General features: G+C 34.4%; 1 protein-coding gene and 1 long non-coding RNA gene across 2 annotated transcripts in view; one reads left to right on the forward strand and one right to left on the reverse strand.

Moving 5' to 3' along the window:
* LOC127710082 (uncharacterized) overlaps nucleotides 1–25,921 on the forward strand; it is a 467,780-nt gene that overhangs the window by 78,736 nt on the left and 363,123 nt on the right. The window contains exons 10-16 of the mRNA XM_052215826.1: nucleotides 2,145–2,346; nucleotides 3,342–3,520; nucleotides 7,861–8,026; nucleotides 12,429–12,623; nucleotides 13,115–13,288; nucleotides 14,447–14,629; nucleotides 24,692–24,874. Of these exons, the coding sequence (XP_052071786.1) occupies nucleotides 2,145–2,346; nucleotides 3,342–3,520; nucleotides 7,861–8,026; nucleotides 12,429–12,623; nucleotides 13,115–13,288; nucleotides 14,447–14,629; nucleotides 24,692–24,874 (1,282 nt within the window). The remainder of the gene's footprint in view (nucleotides 1–2,144; nucleotides 2,347–3,341; nucleotides 3,521–7,860; nucleotides 8,027–12,428; nucleotides 12,624–13,114; nucleotides 13,289–14,446; nucleotides 14,630–24,691; nucleotides 24,875–25,921) is intronic.
* The window catches only part of LOC127710106 (uncharacterized), a 137,278-nt gene continuing 117,832 nt past the window's right edge, over nucleotides 6,476–25,921 (reverse strand). The window contains exon 2 of the long non-coding RNA XR_007985942.1: nucleotides 6,476–6,859. This is a non-coding gene — a long non-coding RNA (uncharacterized LOC127710106). The remainder of the gene's footprint in view (nucleotides 6,860–25,921) is intronic.

A 25,921-nucleotide genomic window follows, 5' to 3' on the forward strand; every position in this document is an offset into this window, starting at 1 on the left:
ACAGTGTTGTAGGTTTTGTCTGACCGAACAGATTTTTTGTCAGTCTGGAAAAAAAAATCAATTAATTAAGCTTTTTATTGTGTTGTTTATGTTTTTAAATGTACTGTGTTGTTTTATGATGATATTCATGGTAAAAATTGCATATTTCCACTTTTTGTCATGATTGCCTCCCTCGTCAGTCATGTTACATTTCAAGGGCCTACTGGGGATAGGCCCCTTGAACATACTTCAGAGTAAACATTTGACCTGGAAGTTTTCATTTCTATCGATCTGTGCTCACTCATATCAAAATATGATAATAAGTCGCAGAACCGAGACTGTCAAAACACCAGACATACAGACCGGAATTAACATACGATTTGACGGACCTGCGTCTATTTCATTGGTCACTGGTCAGGACCGTTGGACCGACAGCGTTTGGCACAGACTGTTATTGAAATAAAACACAAGTGGACATATCTTTTTGTCAACAGTTTATTTGGTGAATCCTTTTGTTACCTTTACATGATTTGATTGGCTGACAATAACTATTGTTAGTTTCAATTGGTAGCAAACAAAGGTAATATTTATATCATAGTTCACCTTGGAAACAAGCAAACTTACAAGTTTACAGGTTCTTTTACACACTCAAGTGTAGGTACTTGAGTGTGTAATATGTTTAACCCCGCCGCATTTTTGCACATTATGGGATGTGCTAGTAAGTTTCTTTATAGTGTTTTCCTTTTGAACATAAATAATTGCAACAGGCATTCAGAGGTGTCTTTACAATATATCAAGCAATAATTCTGTCTACATTGAGACAGGTTGTGAAAAAATTTACCAGAGACTGCCAATGCAAATATCTGCTATGAATCTCAAATTCTTTAAAGGATAAAAAAAACACTTAAGATATCACTGATGACAACCACTGACAAGTTTCCTGACTTGTAAAGGGCACAGCAACATCTAGTGAGGTTTCTGGTTACATATGCATTTAATTAATATCTACTGTATGTATGTGCAACTTGATATATTGTTCAGTACATACTGTGGATTCATTTTTTATTCGTGGTATACCAATTTTCGTGGGTTTCGTGGGTCACAGCGAACCACGAATTTAAGAATTCAACGAAGAATAATCCTGAGAAATGTGTATGGAGTCGGATGTTTATTTCCGGTTATGTTATGCAGTTGTGGTATAGTGTTGACTATCGATAAACATTGTAACATAACACGTGTTTTTATTGAAATAAGATACAAGTATTTTGATAAAATCAATAATAAATATATCGACTATCAGTGATAGTTTACTTTTTAAAATTGATTAGAACTCTTCATGAAAAATAACTGCAAGTTGTCATAGTTTGGTTTACTGGTGATTGAAAATCAATAGGATTAATTAAGTACGGGGATATTGCCCGTAGGTAATATTGTTTATGACAGGAACATTTATTTTCACACCTTTAACTTATATGACTGTTAATTATATCGTGATTAGGGAAATGAGCTTTCAATCAAAGAGTTTTGAATGCCTTATAAAATTCCGACAAGAATTTATAAATTGTAAAACAAACAAATAATTTGTCTCTGCCCATTATTGTAATAGAAGTTTTCAATGAACACTTTAACCTAGAATGACCAAGTGAGGATTTTTACAATTCAAAACTTTTTCAATGATTCCTATCTTTTTATGGATCAAACCAAGGAGGTTATATGATTTTCTAAATCAAAAAGAAATCCACGAATTACGTATCTGATTTTTTTTTTTGTAATCAGCGATCCACGAATTTACGTATACCACGAAACGTCTTTTTTTCTCTATCCACGAAAATTGATACCCACGAAAATAAATGAATCCACAGTATGTCGTTTTTGAGTCTGATGTTCTGGTCCATTTAAAGTGATTTTTATATAACTGCTTAATGGCCAGTTATAGTAAAGGCTCATTAACAAAAGGGACACATTGAAAACAAATATTACTTTAAAGAGAGTTAAAGTATCACAAAGAAAAAAGTTTACTGTCATATGAAAAGATCCCATTTTTTATCAAGGTTCATGTTTATATCTTCCTTAAAAAATATATGTGGCAAAAATAATTGCAATACTTTCCAGTTAATCTACAACAAACTGTATATATGCTACTTGTACCTTGATATTTTTTACAGTTTGAGAATCTGGATATAGGAAAAGATGCGAAGCTGTACTTGTGGGATCAGGATGATATCTCATTGATCCCAACCTTAGATGGTGTCAGTGCCTTCAAACCAAAACATTACATCTCTAAATCCAAGTCCATTAGATTGATGCTGATCTCTGGAATAGAAGAAGCCCCATTTCCTAAAGGAATATACATCAAATACTGGCAAGGTTTGATTGATTTATTGGCATTTTCTTAAGTAATTTGACTGGTGGTGTCAATGTATATTTGTTTAGCCTAACAGATGTTCCATTAGAAACTTTGTTATAAACAATGTCATAACATCTGTTCCTGCTGGAACAAATATTCTATACCATTTATTCCTAACAGAATAAATACTATAATATTTATTCTAGTGGAAATAATATTCCAGGATACTTTTTCCATTTGGAACTTATATTATGAATGAACTTCTATTTCGTTACAGTATATTATTAAAACTTTGAAAAATTCCAATGAATTAAAAATAAATTTCTTGTGGCCAATTGAAATATTCCAACCAGAAAGAGTTTTTTTATATGAAGGTCTTTTTCACAGTTTTAGTTCCATTTTTGTTGATCTGAAGATCTATTATTTCCTTTTAACAATGGTGACTTATTCAAATTATGTAGCATTAGTTGCTTTTTGTTGTGTCTGCTACAATGTTTCCCAATTTGGTTTTTTTGTCTGGTACACCTGTTCAACCTCTAATCATAAAAAATTTTGTTGTCTGCCAATTGTTCTAGATACCACTGATTGGCTAAATAACAGTATGATAATGGAATGATTTATTGAAATTCATTATTTGTAACAATTGTTGAATGAAAAAAAAAGCCCAATTATATAAAGTTTAGTGAATTTTGCCGAACTGAATACAAATAATGCAAAGGATTTTTGCTCCCTGTTGAAGGCCTCACTGTGACTTTGAAAAGAACAGTAATAAAAGCGCTGTTCCTTTGCTTTTTGTGTTTTTATGCCCGTGGATGTACTGATTTTGTGTCATGGATGGATACCCCATATCCTTTGTTTTTCTATAATAACAATCCAATTGCAAAGTCTAATCAGAACAATGTTTATCGTATACTATTTTTAATTGTGATAAAAACATCCTAAAAAAAATATCTGTTTACAATACGCAAATGATGTAATATTATATGTGATACTAAATTGTCCTGGATTTTTTTAGGCTGCAACATAACTTACATGTTAACAGAAGGTACCATCCAGTCTCCAGGCTATGTTGCAGGAAGTTACCCAGAAAATGTTGATTGCACATGGATTATAAAACGACCAGCATCAGAAACAAGGACAATGGCTCTCAGATTTAGCATGTTTGATCTCCAGGCAGAAGGAGATTACTTAAAGGTTACCTTTTATGACTACCATTGACCCTATGATTAACTATGCAGTGTGATCAAATCAATCATCATGGTAGAAACGTCTATTTTTAGCTCACCTGGCGGAAAGGCCAAGTGAGCTTTTCTCATCACTTGGCGTCCGTCATTGTCTGTCGTTGTTCATCGTCATCGTCTGTTAACTTTTACAAAAATCTTCTCCTCTGAAACTACTTGGGCAAATATAACCAAATTGGTCCACAATCATTATAAGGGTATCTAGTTTTAAAAATGTGTCCAATGACTCCTCCTGTCAACCGAGATATCCGACACGGCTGAAAATAGAACATAGTGGTAAATTGAAAGTTTTGCCTATTATTTCGAAAACCGCTATCATTAAAAAAAATCTGACACGGGTAAAAATGTTAAGAATGTTGAGCTCTGCCTTTTGTACATTTGAGTCAAAACTGTCAGACCACTTATTATAGAAGTTTTGGCCTTAAAGGTAGATGAATTTGTGTTTTTGTCTAGCTTGCAAAATTTATTTTGTGAAAGCGAGACATAGGCATCCTAGATTCCGTTGTCAGGGTCAGTGGTGTCAACATTTAGGTTCAGTATGTTGTCAAGTTTTTTTTAGACATCAATAACTTTGTCAAACCTACGTGGAATTTTTGTCTCGCCATGACAGAGTCAAAAGCGAGACATGGGTATGCTGTTTCTGGTGTCAGTGGTGTCAACAATGTATTAGTTTGTGATTAGGTCTAGTTTATGGTGAACCACTAGTGGTAGGTCAATGATATTTGGTATGCAGTTGTATTAGCATTGGCACATCTCATTACCATGGATATTATTTGGCCCAGCTCCCTCAGTCATGGTCTATTGACTTTGAAACTTTGCTTAGTTTACATGTAACGAAGTTTCCGTCTGTCACATGTCCATTGTCCTTGACCTCATTTTCATGGTTCAGTGACTACTGGAAAAAAAAGTTAAGATTTTTTGTAATGTTAATTTCTCTCTTATTATGAGTAATAGGATAACTATATTTGGTATGTGTATACCTTGCAAGGTCCTCATGCCCTTCAGACAGTTTTCACTTGACCTCGACCTCATTTCATGGATCCGTGAACAAGGTTAAGTTTTGATGGTCAAGTCCATATCTCAGATACTATAAGCAATTGGTCTAGTATATTTGGTGTATGGAAGGGTTGTAAGGTGTAAATGTCCAACTGGCAGGTGTCATCTGACCTTTACCTCATTTTCATGGTTCAGTGGTTATAGTAAAGTTTTTGTGTTTTGGTCTGTTTTTCTTATACTGTATGCAATAGGTATACTATATTTTGTGTATTGAATGATTGTATGGTGTACATGTCCAACTGGCAGGTGTCATCTGACCTTGACCTCATTTTCATGGTTCAGTGGTCAAAGTTAAGTTTTTGAGTTTTGGTCTTTTTTTCTAATACTATATGCAATAGGTCAACTATATTTGGTGTATGGAAATATTTTATGATGTACATGTCAGTCTGGCAGGTTTTATTTGACCTTGACCTCATTATCACGGTTCATTACTCAGTGTTAAGTTTTTGTGTTTTGGTCTGTTTTTCTTAAACTATAAGCAATAGGTCAACTTTATTTGTTGTATGGAAGGATTGTAAGCTGTATATGTCTGTCTGGCAGGTATTATATGACCTTGACCTCATTTTGGTGGTTCATTGGTCAATGTTAAGTTTTCTTTGTTAAGTTTGTTTTTAACTCACCTGGCCTGAAGGGCCAAGTGAGCTTTTCTCATCACTTGGCGTCCGTCGTCTGTCGTTGGCGGCGGCGTCGTCGTCATTGTCCGTCGTCGTTAGCTTTCTACAAAAATCTTCTCCTCTGAAACCACTGAGCCAAATTTAACCAAACTTGGCCACAATCATCATTAGGGTATTTAGTTTAAAAAATGTGTCCGATGACCCTGCCAACCAACCAAGATGGCCGCCATTGCTAAAAATAGAACATAAGGGGTAAAATGTAGATTTTGGCTTATATCTCTGAAACCAAAGCATTTAGAGTAAATCTGACAAAGGGTAAAACTGATTATCAGGTCAAGATCTATCTGCCCTGAAATTTTCGGACAAATCTGACAACCTGTTGTTGGGTTGCTGCCCCTGAATTGGTAATTTTAAGGAAATTTTGCAGTTCTTGGTTATTATCTTGAATATTATTATAGATAGAGATACACTGTAAACAGCAATAATGTTCAGCAAAGTAAGATCTACAAATAAGTTGTCATGACCAAAATTGTCAGTCGACCCCTGTAGGAGTTATTGCCCTTAATAGTCAATTTTTAACAATTTTTTTGTAAATTTTTGTGATCTTTTACAAAAATCTTCTTCTCTGAAACTACTGAGACAAATTTAACCATACTTGGCCATAATCATTAATAGGGTATCTAGTTAGTAATTTTACCGAAATTTTGCAGTTTTTTGTTATTATCTTAGATATCATTATAATATCTAATATCTAATACTATTAATTATGATTTTAACCTTATTTTACATGATTTCCAAAGCATCAGTAAATACAGGTGAGCGACACAGGCTCTTGAGAGCCTCTAGTTTAGATACTATAAGCAATAGGTCAACTATATTTAATGCATAGATTGATTGTAAGGTGTACATGTCTGCCTGGCATGATTCATCTGACCTTGACCTCATTTTCATGGTTCATTGGTCAATCATGAATGTTTAGTTTTCTTGGTTAAGTCTGTTTCTTAGGAACTATAAGCAATAGGTCAAGTATATTTTGTGTATTGAATGATTGTAAGGTGTACATGTATTGCTCGTTTGGTTTATCTGGCCTTGACCTCATTTTCTTTGATCGTGTTGAGTTTATGTGATAGTTGTAGTAAAGCTTTATATTTAGGACTATCAACATAATATCAATGGTTAGTAAAGAAGGCTAGACATTTTAGTGTGTGCACTCTTGTTATACCCCACGCAACGAGTCACGGAGGGTATAATGTTTTTGACCCGTCCGTCCGTCAGTCCGTCAGTCCTGTTTCTTGTCATCGCAACTCCTCTCAAACCACACAACAGAATTTCATGAAACCTTTTCAGATAATAAGGACATACTATGTATATGTGCATATCGACAGGAAATTACGATTCAATTTTTTCCAGGAGTAACGCCCCTTTGAACTTATTTGCCCAATATACTACTGCAACCTTTTGTCATGGCAACTCCTCTCAAACCACACAACAGAATTTCATGAAACCTTTTCAGATAATAAGGACATACTACGTAGATGTGCATATCGACAGGAAATTACAATTCAATTTTTTTTCCAGGAGTTACGCCCTTTGAACTTATTTGCCCAATATACTCCTGCAACCTTTTGTCATCGCAACTCCTCTTCAAACCACACAACAGAATTTCATGAAACTGTGTAGATAATAAGGACATACTATGTAGATGTGCATATTGACAGGAAATTATGATTCAATTTTTTTTTCTGATACAATTTTTTTTTGTTACACTTATTTTATTTCTCCAATGACAATGTGGGGACATGGGGTATGTGAGCGCGCTCACTAAGGTTCTTCCATTTTAAATTAGGTTTAGTTTTAATTGATAAGTTTGTGCTAAGGTCTAAGTTGAAATAAGCTAAATTAGTTTTGGTATGGTCTCATGCTTTTTCAAAAGACAGAAATATTTCTTTTGTTGCTATGAGCTATGAGTAAAAAAGGGGGAAAAAATAGCTGTGTATATGGGCTGATCAAGGTTGCCAAGCATTGTGGAAAATGGGAAAAGCCAGGAATTTTTTTTGAGGTGTTCCTGGAGGGAAAAGGCCATGAAAAACGAAAAATGGGGGGAAATCCTTGATAGTTAAAATACCAGAAGTTTAAAAACAAGTTTGAATTACCTATTGTTGATTTGTCCCTCGAAAATTGGTACCCGTATATTAAACAGTAACTCGTGAGCGCTTTTCATGGGACGATATGAATGGGGCCACTTGATAAAGGTGAATCCTTATGTCGATTACGCTTGATGCAAATTGTCTTGAAATGTTTTGCAATGTTATTTATCAAGCTCAATTTCAACCGCAATGCAAGAACCGATATCCTTATAAACTACTGATAATCCAGGAAAAACCCTTGAATTTCTTGTCTGAAAAGAGTGGCAACCCTGGCTGATTCTGAAAAATGTTTTGGTAGTCTTTAAAGGCACTGATGTTTGAATTAAGAAGAAGGGATATATGCAGAAAAATTCTAATGTTATATACTGAAAATATGTGTCAGTGATTGAAAAATGTTCAATAAAAACAGCCATATTTTTTTTTTTTTATAGAAGAGCTCTTTTATAATGCCAGTATTTTATTTATGTATTTTTCAGATATATAATGACACAAGTGAAGCATTGCATACAGATGAAGGATTCACAGGGACAACTGATCTGACAAATGATTTTGAGGTTAGATCAACTAATGGTTATATCAAACTGGTATTTACTACAAACTATGTTCTGACAGATAGTGGATTTGAAGCTGAATTTTCTTTAGGTAAAGTATAGAAATTAACCAAAACTTAATTATATAGCTGTCAGCTTTTACATCCTTTGGTAAGATTATTAGGCTCATATATGCCTGTCAACCAGTAACTATAGATCATCAGGTTGGCCATGGCGTTGTCAGTTGTCGATCTATGAGTTTGACTGTCTCTCTGGTATCTATCGTCCCTCTTTTATGTATGTAAATATCAGAACATAGTATCAGTGAGTCAAAATATGAAGGATTTTGATGAAAAATTGTGGGGGCTCATATTTACTTTAGGCAACAGAAGGTCCTGGACCTTTGACCAAAAGACTAACAGGTCCTCCTTCATTCTTAGAAGGTCCAATTTTAAAAACAGAAAATGATTACCCTTCTAAAGCATTCATCATGTCTTACTGTTTATAAAAGTATCTAAAAGCCAAAAGGAACCATGCATGTAATGTTTTGGCAATGTAGGTAATCTAAGCAAGGTCTGTTCTTTTGTTTATTTAAAGGTGTGTATTTACTTTGTGAAAATCTGAGTTTACTGCTTTTTGTCTCTCCTGCAACTTTATGCCAGACATTGGGATTACTATGGTGGCGATATAAACTATTTGTATAAAGCATTATATTTCAGGAAAAATATGCAGATACCTTGGCCAAGGCTTTGTCAGTTTGTTTTCGATCTATGAGTTTGACTGTCCCTCTGGTATCTTTCATCCCTCTTTTATGTTACAAAGTTTCCATCTGTCACATGTCCATTGTCCTTGACCTCATTTTCATGGTTCAGCTGCTGCTTGAAAAAAAATTATAGTCACTTATTATGAGAAATAAGATAACTATATTTGGTATATGGGTTCCTTTCTATGTCTACATATCTGTCAGATAGAGATCCTCCGACTTTGACCTCACTTCATGGATCAGTGATCAAGGTTAAAGTTAAGTGATTAAGTCTGTTTCTCATATACTTAAGGAGTAGGTCAACTATATGTGAAGTATGGAATGATTGTATGGAGTATCTTTAGGACTATCAGCATAAAATAAATCATGAATAGTAAATCAGGTGAGACATTTCAGCGTGTGCCCTCTTGTAATATTACATGTTTAATCTTTATGTAAATAAATACTGCATTTCTCTCAATTAGAATATCATTTGATAGCATAAACAACAAGTGAATAAAGTTCATAAGCTGATTTTCTTTATTTAATCTCAAATAAATCAAAGCATCTAGTATTGTAAATATGAAGATAGATAAATGATAATAAAAGTGACTCATTGTCATTACATGGCCATTAGAAGTTCTTAAATATTCAAAATGGATAAATGCTGGGAGCTAATTTCATGATTGTTATTGGGGTCAAATTTTAACTTCTTTGTACCACGACCCAGGGCACTTTCCCTTTCTTTGTGTGTGGGTTATTTTACTCAATATTTGCACGACATTTAACCAGTTGCCTCATCGAAATCCAACCAAGGACAAATTACATTCTTGCTTTTCAATGTCATATTTGGGTTTTTTAGTCAGATCCTGTCTTTTGGGCTGTGTTTCATCAGTCACCTGTGCTGTTTCACCTGTTAAGTCCAGTTTTCATTTGGTAGAGGTCACCCCAAAACAAAAAAGACTCACATTTTACTTGTTATGTTTGAATTATATATTCTTGAGTTTCCCGGTATCTCATACAACGACAGGTCACCTGACTTCACATCAAATCAATTGTGAAGAATTTAAAAAGCAAACGCACAAGTTTTCTTTCATTTAAGTTACTTACATATTTTAAGTTTATAATTATACTAGATTTGTAGATTTTATTCAAATGCTTTTGGAATTTTTTAAACCTGCAAAATGAGAAAGTCTGTTGGGTGTAACTTACTACCAGCGGGAAGGTTTGAACTTGAAAATAGAAGGTCACGAACATCTGACTTCTGCTAATTTGAACCCCTGCATTGTGTCTAGCTGATATTTTACAATATATATTTGTGTTTTAATGTTGTGAAACAGATTATTTTGTTTTATTGGTGGTTTTGTCCTTATAGAGGAAGGCAAGACAGAGTGGAGCTCAATGAATGGTTAAAACTATTCCTATTGTTCCCAGTTGGATTTATATCTTAGGAAAGTTGTCTTAAACTAACATTCTGAATAAAAGTGTAGTGGAATTTAAAAATTGGTACACTGTGTTCAAACTGGTTACAGATTCTATGTTTCTATATATGGAAGCGAATGATAAAGTTAAGGATAGGTTAGGGTTCAGACAACTGTTGGGGATAGGTCAGAATTTTACAATTAGGGGTCGGTTACTATTGGGATAAGGTATTGTTTAGGGCTAATGTTATTAGTATTTGTTAGGGATAGTTTTGTATAGGTCTTTAAGACTAGGGACCTATTTTAAAGTAAAAGAATCTCCTTTTTGTTATATTGACAAGGTTATATATGGGTAAGGGATAGTTTTGTATATGTCTTTATGACTTGGGACCTATTTTAAAGTAAAAGAATCTCCTTTTTGTTATATTGATGTAAAGGTTATGTATGTGTTGGGGATAGTTTTGTATAGGTCTTTATGACTAGGGACCTATTTTAAAGTAAAAGAATCTCCTGTTTGTTATATTGATGTTAAGGTTATATATGGGTAAGGGATAGTTTTGTATAGGTCTTTATGACTTGGGACCTATTTTAAAGTAAAAGAATCTCCTTTTTGTTATATTGATAAGGTTATATATGGGTAAGGGATAGTTTTGTATAGGTCTTTATGACTTGGGACCTATTTTAAAGTAAAAGAATCTCCTGTTTGTTATATTGGTGTTAATCATATAAGATAACTACTAATAATATTTAATTGTATGGATTCTTTCAAAATTTGTCTTTACAATGAATTAATTTTCACTCTCCAAAGAGAGTGTTTGTGAAAGGATCATTGATAGTTCCTCAGACACACCTGGTTTTATTGTTTTGGGACGACACACATGCAGTTGTTCTGGTGGGAAGCTTTAGTTGTTTCTGTTCAAAATTTATGAACCATTCATCAAATACTTTTTATGCCCCACCGTAGCGGAGGGGGCATTAGGTTTTACCCTTGTCCATCTGTCCGTCCGTACGTACGTCCCAAAATTGGTTTCTGTTCTCTAACTTTAGTTTGCCTCAACCAAATGTTATGAAACTTATACACAATGCTTATTACCACAAAACACAGATCAAGTTTGAATTTTGTTGGCATCACTTTAACCGTTCTAGAGTTATGCCCAGGGTTTCAGCTAGGATTTTGAGGTCTTTAGTCACTTTTACAGATGAAAATTAACCTGATTTTGGGTAACAGCAATGAATCAAGGACGTATATTTCTAGCTTTACATATGCCCAAGTCCTTCAAGGAATAGGACCTTTGTAGGCCTAAGGCCTGCTGATGTAGGCAGTCATTGCATGATTTGACTAAATGTGATACCTAAATATGAAGATAAGAACAGGGATCTGGAAATCTTGTTCACAATTTCACTTCAGGTATTTGCAGGGGACATTCCTGATCAACAAAAGTTGGGTGCCTCTTTTTTTAAACCACAGCACAATTCCCATAAATGAACTTGTAAAGATGTTTAAATCGAAATTTGAAATTCATTTCTTTGAAGTTGGAAACAAGGATTTGTATCAATCCTTAATGGAACGATTGTTATGGCTGTAAATTGTAAATTAATCAATCACATTTACTTTCTACTTTTAAACGAAATGAAAACAGGAAGTAGATAATAAATTCAGAATGATTCCGGATTCATCTACGGATTGGTTTCGTGGTTAACAAAAGGCAGAAAATTATCATTTTTTTTTGCTTAGTAATTAATATCTTTGTCTCTCGTTTAATTTGATACTAAAGGATTTCGTATTTTACGTTTTAGTGTCTACAAATTTATAAGAATACTTTCACGCATGCGCAGTACACAATAAAGGAAGCACCTGTTTGACTGGTGAAAATATTTCTGAACGTTTTGAATAAAAATGTTCTATCTTTTTAATCGAAATTGTCGAAATTTTTTGATGAAAAGTTATATCAAATATGACGAAAATACGTCCATACGACTAAACTACGACAAACAAACTGGATTGTTTGAGAAATATTGAAATTAAAATGCGAACTGTACGAGGGGAAACAATTTTGTATTAATGACGAAACTAGGATAAACGAACTGCAAATTGCAGTCCTTTGAGAAATATTGAAATTGAAATTTAAAAAAAATTTCATTGGAATAATGTAGAGCAATTTATGCATGCATTTTGGATTACCAAAATGATTACTGTTTGTTCTTAAAGCAGAGGTTTGGTTAACTGTAAAACAGATTTGATCTTATGCTGATGTACATACAGGGTCTATTAGAAATTACTGTAGTAAAAGGAAAGTGGGGTCAGGGGTTAACTGTTCTATTTTGTATGTTTTTTTGGGGTTTTTTTTTAGACTGTGCAGAGTTAGCTGTATCGAACGAAACACAACACAGTTCGCAGTCAGGATATGAAACAAGCTTCATGAATACAATAGTATTGAGTTGTGATGACGGTTATTCATTTGAGAATGAAGGTCATTCTAATGTCCACTCCATCAAATGTCAGAAAGGCGGACAGTGGAATGAAACAAGGATTCCTAACTGCATGAGTAAGAAATTTAAGAATAATGAAATTAAGATCTGGTGGGTTAATGTTATTTTGAAGTAAAAAATGATGAATTAAATACTTTACAATCTGTACAATTTATTGAAAACTTTTGATTCTTAAAAAAATAATATTTATTTGGATCTTATTTATGTTTTATTTTAAATATCTGTAGTTACTTTACAATAGATTGTAAATGGAATAATTTGTAGGGCAATATTGTGAAAAACACCTTAAAATATTAATTATTTAACACATGCAGATGAAATTTGTATTAACATATGGGATGTACAAGACTTTTTGTGTGTTTTATCATGGCATTGATTGTTTAGAAAGTCTTTGAATACAAGACATACTGTCAATGACTTTAATGTGAATTTTTGTTCATAAAGCCATTATATATACAGATGGCATACTGGTCATGAAACTCAGATTTCAACGTGTTCAAAACTTTTATCCCTTCATATAAAGGAACATATTCAATATATATTGTAGTTACATATTGTCCAATCCCCCCAGCAGTAAATAACGGATACATTGTTGAGTCATCTGGTGTAAAGGTTGACAATAATGTTACATACAAATGTAATGATGGCTTTACTATGAACGGGGAACCAGTCATAAAATGTCTGCAGGACGGAAACTGGGAAAAAGCACCAGATTGTACAGGTAAATAAATTTCAGTAATAACTCGGATAATGTTAAATTTACTATGATTCTTATAGTAAAATCTTTATCTTGAAGAATTTCGACATAAAATAATTCCAAGATCTTTTTTTTTTATGAAATTATTTACAAATATATCATGCTTTGACAAATACTCCTTGTAAACATGATATAATTGTTTAATTTCACCGAATGCTCTTTGTATCCATCTCAATGAAAAGTCTAGAGGTCTTCTGAAGTCGCGTTATTTTTAGACATGGTATTTTCCATCTACTGTGGTATTTGCTAGCCAAGTGAACTTTTCTCATCACTTGGCATCCGGCGTCTGCGTCCGGGGTCCGTTAACATTGGGGTATCTACTGTAATAAATGTGTCCGATGACCCAGCCTGCCTACCAAGATGGCTGACATGGCTAAAAATAGAACAAAGGGGTAAAATGCAAGTTTTGTCTATTATTTTGAAAATCATTATAAATAGAGAAAATCTGACTGGGGCAAAAATGTTCACTCTACCAATTGTTTATTGATGTCAAAACTGTCAGGCGACTTTGGTAGGAGTTATTGCCCTTAAATGACAATTTTTTTTCTTCATTTTAGCCTTTTATCTTGAAAACTATAATAGATAGATAGAAATTTTAAGAAGAAAAAATGATCAGCAAGACAAGTTCCACAAATAATTATCATGTAGGAAATCGTCAGTCTACTCTTTATTAGAGTTATTGCCCTTTAATTACAATTTTTACCAATTTTTTGGTGTGCTGCCTTATATGATAAAAATTCTAATTGATAAATTGAAACTTTGAATAACAAAAAAGATCAGCCAGGCAAGATCCATAAACAACTCAAATTCTGCTGATGTAGTTTGTAGACTTTCACTCTTCATAGGAGTGATTGCCCTTAAATAATGTTTTTTTTACCCTCTTTTGTGTTTTGAGCAAAGACTAAAGAAGATAGAGAGAAACTAATCAGACAAAATGATTAGCAATACAAGATCAACAAAAAAGAAATTTTTGTCATGACCTAGATGAGCGACACATGCTCTTTAGAGCCTTTAGTTTTCTTTATGTGCATGTAGTCAAGTGTGTCATGAATTAATACAACATATTCTCTCTTTTATATACTCTTAAAGTTAACAATGTTGTGTTTCATGTTCTTTTTTAAGCTGCCACATGTCCTCCTCTCTCAACTCCTGGAAATGGCGACATAGTAAGACTGATTGGAGATGAGAATGAATTTGCCTCTGTTGTCCAGTATGTTTGTGATCCTGGCTATGAAACGTATGGAAATGAAACAACATATTGTCAGACTGGTGGAAAGTGGTCACATGATCCTCCTTCTTGTGAAAGTAAGTCAACATTTATGGAGGAATTGATGTCAATCCTTGTATAAGAAAAAAACAAAAAATGTTAGAGACAATCAGCACTTATTTATATATAATGTAAGTGAATAATGGTGAACAAGATCAATATATATATCCAACTACTAGATGTCCTCTTAAGCTCAATTTGATTATGGGATTATATGTCTTCACCTGATAAGAAATACAATAAAACACTAAAAGACATATTAAAAAATTTATTACAAAAAGGATAGGACATCCTAAATTTTATAATGAATGTTGTTCACCCAGTCAGTCAATTTAGATATGATCTTGGTTAAATTATCAAACATTGAATAAACTTATTCTAAACGATAACCAATTCAACACTGTAATTAGATCTTTAAATGTTTCATAGATGCCAACCTTAATTGCTACTATTTCGAGCTGAAATTAAAGTACTTTTTATGGAAATTCTTATGCCTGTGCTAGTTTACTTTGTGGCTGCATTTGGCTATATCCTTAAGAAACTTCCTTTAAATGACCCTTTGTTACGACATGCTGAAGTGGTAGATATAAAACTTTAAACAAGCCAAAACTTCTCATCAGTGGAATACTTTATGGACAAGTTTTCAATTTTCATGTATCTGATGACAACCATGTCAAATATCAAATTGAAATCTAATTTTCACAGTATCAAACTGAGGAGCTGTCGGTTGCCATTATTGAAGAAGAAAGAATAGATAAATCTTTGAATATGATTTCCCAAATGAAAGGGCCTGATGGAAATTCGAAGTTTTCAGAACTTGCAAAGCTAATGCTTGGAATATTATTAATTCCTCATAGTAATCCTGATAGTGAGAGAATTTTTAGTCCGGTCAGGAAGAACAGAACTGACAGTCGTCCAAATCTTTCAGTTTCCACTCTTTCATCTATAATGGTTCTGAAAACATACATGACATCCACCAACAAAAAGTGTTATGAACACATATATACAAATAAACAATTTAAAAGTGCCTAGTCAGCAACTAACCAGGCACTTCAGAATCAGACTTTAATTAAACTAAGGGAGGGTGATGGAGGGACATTTCAGGAATTAAATCTTTTATTGACAGTCAGTTAAAACACAGTTTACACAAGTAAATGAACAAAATTGTCAACTTTTCATAATAAGGGCCCCGCCTAATGGCGGTTTGCCCTATAGTGATCAGTCTGTCCATCAGTCCGTCTGTCCCTCTGTCCGTCCGTAACAAATTGTGTCCGCTCTATATCTAGAGAACCGTTATAATTTCATACTTTATACTTGACATATACATGTATATTAGCCAACACCAAACGGTGGGTCATAATGTTTGTACAACTTCCTAGGTCAAAGTTCAAGGTAAAAAATTTCTAAAATTAAGGGTAAAGTGCATCCGGTGTACTGTTTAATAGCACATGTAACCTGCTTTAAGAGATTCAACCACTAACATCTTTAATAGTCAAATAGTGACCTGTTATTTACAGCGGGGCCCACAGAGATGGCTCCCATCTCAATGATGTCTAGTTTTTCTTTGTTCCTCACTTGCTCGTCACTTTGCATCTATTTGTTTATAGTATGGTTATGGTAAAAAAATAATAAATTACTATGATTACTGAAAAAAAACCACAAATTACTGACATCTAAAATTTTGATTACTGATTGCATCCAAAGTTGTTGGCATCTATGATGTTGATTTTATTATACCCCACGCAACGAGTTGCGGAGGGTATAATGTTTTTGACCCGTCTGTCCGTCCGTCTGTCCGTCTGTCTGACAGTCCATCAGTCCTGTTTCTTGTCATTGCAACTCCTCTCAAACCACACAACAGAATTTCACGAAACCTTTTTAGATAATAAGGACATACTATGTAGTTGTGCATATCGACAGGAAATTACGATTCAATTTTTTTTCTAGGAGTTACGCCCCTTTGAACTTATTTACTTTAATGTACTACTGCAACAGTTTGTCATCTCAACTCCTCTGAAACCACACAACAAAATTTCATGAAACTTTGTAGATAATAAGGACATACTACATAGATGTGCATATCGACAGGAAATTACGATTTAATTTTTTTTCCAGGAGTTACGCCCCTTTGAACTTATTTGCCCAATATACTACTGCAACCTTTTGTCATCGCAACTCCTCTCAAACCACACAATAGAATTTCATGAAACCTTTTCAGATAATAAGGACATACTATGTAGATGTGCATATCGACAGGAAATTACGATTCAATTTTTTTTCTAGGAGTTGCGCCCCTTTGAACTTATTTGCTTCAATATACCTCTGCAACAGTTTGTCATCGCAACTCCTCTGAAACCACACAACAGAATTTCATGAAACTTTGTAGATAATAAGGACATACTACGTAGATGTGCATATCGACAGGAAATTATGATTCAATTTTTTTTCTAGGAGTTACGCCCCTTTGAACTTATTTACTTTAATGTACTACTGCAACAGTTTGTCATCTCAACTCTTCTGAAACCACACAACAAAATTTCATGAAACTTTGTAGATAATAAGGACATACTATGTAGATGTGCATATCGACAGGAAATTACGATTCAATTTTTTTTCCAGGAGTTACTCCCCATTGAACTTATTTGCCCAATATACTACTGCAACCTTTTGTCATCGCAACTACTCTCAAACCACACAATAGAATTTCATGAAACCTTTTCAGATAATAAGGACATACTACGTAGATGTGCATATCGACAGGAAATTACGATTCAATTTTTTTCTAGGAGTTACGCGCCTTTGAACTTATTTGCTTCAATATACCTCTGCAACAGTTTGTCATCGCAACTCCTCTGAAACCACACAACAGAATTTCATGAAACTTTGTAGATAATAAGGACATACTATGTAGATGTGCATATCGACAGGAAATTATGATTCAATTTTTTTTTCTTATACAATTTTTTTTTCTTACAGTTATTTTATTTCTCCAGTGACAATGTGGGGACGTGGGGTATGTGAGCGCGCTCACTAAGGTTCTTTAATTGGTATAATTATTGATTTTGTTATCAATAAATTAAGACCCATCTAAATATTATTGTTATACACATACATACATTCACTATCCATACATATATTTTGGCATTGCACAAGTTCATGTTTTTCTCTTGACTGTTGATGACGTCTTTTTTTTCACTTAATCCATTTGATATTGGATGTGTACTGATTGAAATTTTAGTCTCAGATACATGATTTTTTGTCGAGCCTGCGACTTTTGTTGCAGAAAGCTCGACATAGGGATAGTGATCCAGCGGCTACGGCGACGGCGGCGTTAGCTAACTTCTTAAAAGCTTTATATTTTAGAAGGTGGAAGGTCTGGATGCTTCATACTTTGTATATGGATGCCTCATGTTACGAAGTTTCCGTCAGTCACATGTCCAATGTCCTTGACCTCATTTTCATAGTTCAGTGACTACTTGAAAAAAAAGTTAAGATTTTTTGTAATGTTAAATTCTCTCTTATTATAAGTTATAGGATAACTATATTTGGTATGTGCATACCTTGCAAGGTCCTCATGCCCGTCAAACAGTTTTCACTTGACCTCGACCTCATTTCATGGATCAGTGAACAAGGTTAAGTTTTGGTGGTCAAGTCCATATCTCAGATACTATAAGCAATAGGTCTAGTATATTCGGTGTATGGAAGGACTGTAAGGTGTACATGTCCAACTGGCAGGTGTCATCTGACCTTGACCTCATTTTCATGGTTCAGTGGTTATAGTTAAGTTTTTGTGTTTTGGTCTGTTTTTCTTATACTGTCTGCAATAGGTCTACTATATTTGGTGTATGGAATGATTGTAAGGTGTACATGTCTAGCGGACAGGTGTCATTTGACCTTGACCTCATTTTCATGGTTCAGTGGTCAAAGTTAAGTTTTTGGGTTTTTGTCTTTTTTTCTAATACTATATGCAATAGTTCAACTATATTTGGTGTATGGAAATATTTTATGATCTATTTGTCAGTCACGCAGGTTTTATTTGACCTTGACCTCATTTTCAAGGTTCATTGCTCAGTGTTAAGTTTTTGTGTTTTGGTCTGTTTTTCTTAAACTCTAAGCAATAGGTCAACTATATTTGTTGTATGGAAGAATTGTTAGCTGTACATGCCTGCCTAGCATGGTTCATCTGACCTTGACCTCATTTTCATGGTTCATTGGTCAATGTTTAGTTTACTTGGTTAGTGTTAAGTTTATGTGACAGTTGTAATAAAGCTTTATATTTAGGACTATCAACATAATATCAATGATTAGTAAAGAAGGCGAGACATTTCAGCGTGTGCACTCTTGTTATTTATTAGTTGTTATTGGCTTGAACTAGCTTTCAGGTACTGCCAGTACTCTCAGATTTGTACTTTGTGTCTTTTGTGTGTTTGGTTTTTTGGGTAAAGATTGCATGAAATGCAATCAAAAACCCTATGGTATTGACTTGATATCTAAATCTTCCAAGGTTTATCACTACTTTTGAGATACTGTGAATTCATTATTATTCGTTGGATACCAATTTTCGTTGATTTCGTGGGAACAGGTGAACCACAAATTTATATGTTCATCGAATTAAAAATTGTGTATAGGCTTGTATGCTGACTTTGGAAAAACCACGAAATCAAATATCCACGAACATGTAAGCTTTCCACGAAAATTGGTACCCACGAAAATAAATGAATCCACAGTACACAAAATAGCTTCCCACAAAATATAGTGCATTAATCACTATATTCTAAACAGCCTATCCATGAACATTTCCAGAAATTTATCAATGGAATATATGCTCAGATATCTAGTTACAAAATGATGTTATGCTTGTCAAGAAAATTACATAACCTGTGCAAGGTGCAGGAATCTAATATATCTGTTCTAAAAATGTCAATAATGTCATCATGGTCATTGTTAACGTAATCTTTAAAATTGGAGTTATCTTCCTTTGTCCAATACTTTATACTTTGCAATGTTTAATTTTACTTCCCACTGATAAATTAAAACAATCTTTACCTTTCAGTGCTTACAAGCACTTTGATTTTGTGTGTGCTTTCTTTGGATTTGATGAGTTATGCCCTTTTCAACTGATTTTTGTCTCAACTGCGACCGCCTGCGACAAAAGTCGCAGTATGCGAGACAAAGGTATTACTATGGGGCGGCGGCGCAATAAACTATTTGTGTAAAGCTTTATATTTCAGAAGGTAGAAGACCTGGATGCTTCATACCTTGTATGCAGATACCTTTTGTCTGAAGTTTCCGTCTGTCATATGCCAATTGTCCTTGACCTCATTTTCATTGTTCAGTGACTGCTTGAAAAAAATTACAGTTTTTTTTCATGTGAATTTATCACTTATTATGAGTAATAGGATAACTATATTTGGTATATGGGTTCCTTGCAATGTCTACATGTCCGTCAGACAGGGTTAACCTGACCTCGACCTCAATTCATGGATCAGTGATCAAGGTTAAAGTTACATGATTAGGTCTGTTTCTCATATACTACAAGCAGCAGATCAGCTATATGTGATGTATGGAATGATTGTAAGGGGTACATGTCAGACTGGCAGGTTTTATCTTACCTTGACCTCATTTTCATGGTTCATTGGTCATTGTTAATTTTTTGTGTTTTGGTCTGTTTTTCAAGTACTGTAAGCAATAGGTCAACTATATTTGGTGTATGGAATGATTGTAAGGTGTACATGTCTGTCTAGCGGTTGTCATCTGACCTTGACCTCATTTTTATGGTTCTTTTGTCAATGTTAAGTTTTTGTGTTTTGGTCTGTTTTTCCAAATACTAATAGCAATAGGTCAACTATAATTGGTGCATGGAATGATTGTAAGGTGTACATGTCTGTCTAGCCAGTATCATCTGACCTTGACCTCATTTCCATGGTTCATTGGTTAAAATTAAGTTTTTGTGTTTTGGTCTGTTTTTCAATTACCATAAACAATGGGTCAACTATATTTGGTGTACGGAATAATTGTAAGGTGTACATTTCTGCGTGACAGTTTTTATCTGACCTTGACCTCATTGTCATGGATCTTTAAAAATGTTAAGTTTATGTGATACTTGTAGTAAAACCTTTATCTTTAAGACTAATATAAAATCAATGGTCAGTAAAACAGGCGAGACATTTCAGCCTGTGCACTCTTGTTATATTTCTATGTTGTACTGTTAAGCCACTGTCCCAGGTGAGGGGTAGGGTTTGGCGCCAGCTAACATGTTAAACCCCCGCCACTTTCTGTATGTGCCTGTCCCAAGTTGGGAGCCATGTTTTTCGTTTATTGTTTTGTACTTCCATGGGGCCATTAGTTTTCTCGTTTGAATTGTTTTGCCTTCGTCATTTTTGGGCCTTTTATAGATTACTATACAGTATCTGTTTTGCTCATTGTTGAAGGTTGTATGGTGACCTATAGTTGTTAACTTCAATATATTTTTGGGGCACTTTATAGCTTGCTGTTCGGTGTGAGCCAAGGCTCCATGTTGAAGGCCGTACTTTGACCTGTAATGGTTTACTTTTACAAATTGTGACTTGGATGGAGAGTTGTCTCATTGGCACTCATACCACATCTTCTTATATCCATTCTATGTCATTTGGTCTCTGGTGGAGAGTTGTCTCATTGGCAATCATACCACATCTTCTTATTTTTATACTGGAACAAAAAGTAAAGGATTCTAAAAACAAATTCAACATTATATTGGTAATTAAGTCTCCCAAACAAAGTTTGGGAAGACTTATTGTTTTTGCTCAGTTCTTATTATGTCACCCGATCGACAATGTCGGGTGACATATTGCTTTTCCTCCGTTTCTTTTTTTTATTATGTCACCCGATCGACAATGTCGGGTGACATATTGCTTTTCCTCTGTTTCTTTTTCCCTATTATTATTATTATTTTTCTTCCACCTAATTTTGTCCGCCAGTTTTCTCAGAGCCAAAAGAACCAATCTAAATGATGGTGCACTATAACAAGGAACCCTGACTTTCGAGTTGCAGTGCAACTTTGGAACTAAAAAATGGCTGCCGTTACCATGGAAACCGAAAAAATAGAATTATAGGGTTTGGTGAATTATTTTGGTATGCTTTAACTTAAAATCATTAAATTTTTATACAATATAGTTGTCCATTATATACAGGTTTTGAATGATTTTGACAATCATTGGAACTACTATGTTACCATGGATACAGGAGCAAAAATTTCAAAAATTTCAGAATGCTTCAAACTTAATGAAACTTCACAATAATGTTGACTGTCATGTGTGAAAGCGGCAATTGGCGTTGGAATTTCCAAAATGGCTGCCGTTACCATGGAAACAAGGCAAAAAAGAAAAAATTATGCGTAAAATTTGTAAATCTGCTTAATGTTCTAAAAAATTACAGAAAGATGTTTAGCCATCAGTATATATGTGCATTCACTGTTTAAAATTTTTAAACTGGCTGCAATCTAGTGGCAATAGGGGAAGGGTGACATCTGCTATTGCTTGCAATTGCAAATCTAGGTATTATTATTATTATTCTTCCACCTAATTTTGTCCTGCATTTTTTTTGGAGCCAATGGAACCAATCTTAATGATAGTTAACTATAATGAGGAACACAAAATTTTGGGTTGCAGTAGGTCTTAAGAACATTAAAAATGGCTGCCGTTACCATGGAAACGGAACAAATGTGAAAAAATCCAGTTTATGGTTTTGGTGAATTATTTGGAGATGCTTAAATTTAGAATCATTATATTTTAATACCATGTAGGTGCCCACTATATACTGGTTTTGGATGATTTTGGCAATCATTAGAACTACTATGTTGCCATGGAAACTACATAAAAAATTTCAAAATGCTCAAAAATTTTTGAAACTTCACAGTAACGATGAGCAACATTGGTAGATGTGGAATTTGGCGTTGGAATTTCGAAAATGTCTGCCGTTACCATGGAAACAATGCAAAAAGGTCAAAATGCTCCAAAAACTTCAGGGTTTGGTGAATAATTTTGGTATGCTTTAACTTAAAATCATCAAATTTTTATACAATATAGTTGTCCTTTATATACAGGTTTTGAATGATTTTGACAATCATTGGAATTACTATGTTACCATGGATACAGGAGCAATAATTTCAGAATGCTTCAAACTTAATGAAACTTCACAATAATGTTGACTGTCATGTGTGGAAGCAGCAATTGGCGTTGGAATTTCCAAAATGGCTGCCGTTACCATGGAAACAAGGCAAAAAAGGAAAAATTATGCGTAAAATTTGTAAATCTGCTAAATGTTCTAAAAAATTACAGAAAGATGTATAGCCATCAGTATATATGTGCATTTAAAATTTTTAAACTGGCTGCAATCTAGTGACAATGGGGGAAGGGTGACATCCGCTATTGCTTGCAATGGCAAATCTAGTTATTATTATTATTCTTCTTCCTCTTCCGCCGCTTTTAAATTTGAACTTGTCCGCACCCGTTCTCCAAAACCGTTTGTCAGATTAACTTTGGGTTTCACAATATGTTAGACTAACATGTCTAGTAGTGCAATCAGGGTTTTGTTTGTGCAATGAGGTTTATAAAGGGGTACTTTGAGGAGCAAAAAGAAAGGAGGGTTTTACTATAGAACCCTATGGGATTTTATTTTTTTTAATTTTCAAATGATTATAAATTGAAAACCGTTTGTGATAGACACAATCTTTTTAATTGAAAATGTTCTAAATGATAAAGCACATTAAATGAAATACAGGGTTAGTCCCCAGGGGTCACCCCCACCCCCTGCCATTTAAGAAAGTTCTAATACCTTGTAAGTGGTCAAGATCCCCACCCCTAAACCATATATATTCTGGTTTGTCATGCTAAGATGGTTTGAATGATATACAGGGTTAGTCCCCAGGGGTCATCCTGACCCCCTGCCATTTGAGAAAGTTCTAATATCTTGTAAATGGTCGAGATCCCCAACCCTAAACCATATATATTCTGGTTTGTCATGTTAAAGCACATCAAATGAAATACAGGGTTAGTCCCCAGGGGTCACCCCCACCCCCTGCCTTTTAAGAAAGTTCTAATATCTTGTAAATGGTCAAGATCCCCACCCCTAAACCATATATATTCTGGTTTGTCATGCTAAGATGGTTTGAATGATATACAGGGTTAGTCCCCAGTGGTCATCCCGACCCCCTGCCATTTGAGAAAGTTCTAATATCTTGTAAATGGTCCTGGTCCCCACCCCTAAACCATATATATTCTGGTTTGTCATGATAAAGCACATCAAATGAAATACAGGGTTAGTCCCCAGGGGTCACCCCCACCCCATGCCATTTAAGAAAGTTCTAATATCTTGTAAGTGGTCAAGATCACCACCCCTAAACCATATATATTCTGGTTTGTCATGCGAAGATGGTTTGAATGATATACAGGGTTAGTCCCCAGGGGTCATCCCGACCCCCTGCCATTTGAGAAAGTTCTAATAACTTGTAAGTGGTTGAGATCCCCACCCCTAAACCATACATATTCCTGTTCGTCATGTCTCGAACATTTGAATGACGTATAGGGTTAGGCCCAAGGGGTTCCCCCCTCCCCCAATGTTCTAGTATCTTGTAAATGGTCGAGATCCCCACCCCTAAACCATATATATTCTGGTTTGTCATGCCAAGATGATTTGAATGATATACAGGGTTAGTCCCCAGGCATCACTAATGCATATAACTTTACTGGAACAAACCAATTTTCACTGGACTTTGCCCAATGTCGGACAACCCTGGGAATTACGAATTATGGGAGCTTCGTTTGGGAGACTTCGTAACAGCATCCTGTTACAATCATTTCTTGTTATACAATGTATTGATTAAAATTTAGATGTGCGATTCATAAGTGATTCTTTAAATTCAGAAACCTTAAACGGTCACAATATGGTAAAACTGGTACTTTGACAGATTCAGGACATTGCAATTTCTCTTTTTTTCAATAATGAAATATCAGCTGAAATGATCGATACTGTAATATCTACCAAAAAGTTCAGTGACTGATAATTTTACATGCCCAACCTATAAACCTTGTTTTGATTATAATATCTGTACATTATGTTTTCAGAAATATGGTGTCCAATACCAAGAATTCGTAGTGGAAATCTGAGCTCGACTGATGCACTGAAATATGGGATTACAACAACTTTGACTTGTGACGAAGGATTTGGTATTAATGGGGCAAACACACCAAGTGTGACTTTGATGTGTGAGAGTGATGGAAAACTTTCACCAGATGTAGCATGTTTGGGTATGTTACTGACCTTTGTCAAATGTTATCTTGATATTTAAAATGTGTAACATCATCCCTACTTAGTATTTTTATACCCATGCCACAAAGGGGAGAATATATAGTGATGCACTCGTCCGTCCATCCCTCCCTCCATTTACAAATTTGATTTCCAGATGATAATTAAAGTACTACTTGATCAAATCTTTTGAAATTTTAAGGTGGCTGGGGTGTCTTCCTCTATCTTGGATTTTGGAGTAGCAGATAATTGGTCTAGATCTTTAATGATATGTGCAAATTTTGAGAGTAGTATGTAATTCATGTGTAAGACTTTTCATGTTAATATATAAAATTATGTATTTTATCATATTTACGGCTGTTTTTTTCTAAAAAAACACATTATTTTTGTTTGATTCATTTTTAGCTCACCTGGCCCAAAAGGGCCAAGTGAGCTTTTCTCATCTCTTGGCGTCCGTCGTCCGTTAACTTTTACAAAAATCTTCTCCTCTGAAACTACTGGGCCAAATAAAACCAAACTTGGCCTAAATCATCCTTAGGGTATCTAGTTTAAAAAATGTATCCGATGACCCTGCCTATCAACGAGCTGGCCGCCATGGCTGAAAATAGAACATGGGGGTAAAATGCAGTTTTTAGCTTATATCTCTGAAACAAAAGCATTTAGAGCAAATCTGACATGGGGGTAAAAATGTTCATCAGGTTAAGATCTATCTGTCCTGAAATTTTCAGATGCATCAGACAACCCGTTGTTGGGCTGATGCCCCTGAATTGGTAATTTTAAGGAAATTTTGCAGTTTTTGGTTATTATCTTGAATATTATAATAGATAGAGATAAACTGTAAACAGCAAAACTGTTCAGCAAAGTAAGATCTACAAATAAGTTAACATGACCAAAATTGTCAATTGACCCCATAAGGAGTTATTGCCCTTTAAAGTAAATTTTTCACAATTTTCATAAATTTTTGTGATCTTTCAACCAAGATGGCCACTATGGCTAAAATTGAACATAGGGGTTAACTATAGAATTTTATGGGAAAATTGTAAAAAAAC

Source organism: Mytilus californianus, unplaced genomic scaffold (genome assembly GCF_021869535.1).
Source record: "Mytilus californianus isolate M0D057914Y unplaced genomic scaffold, xbMytCali1.0.p SCAF_7, whole genome shotgun sequence".
NCBI classification, from domain to species: domain Eukaryota; kingdom Metazoa; phylum Mollusca; class Bivalvia; order Mytilida; family Mytilidae; genus Mytilus; species Mytilus californianus.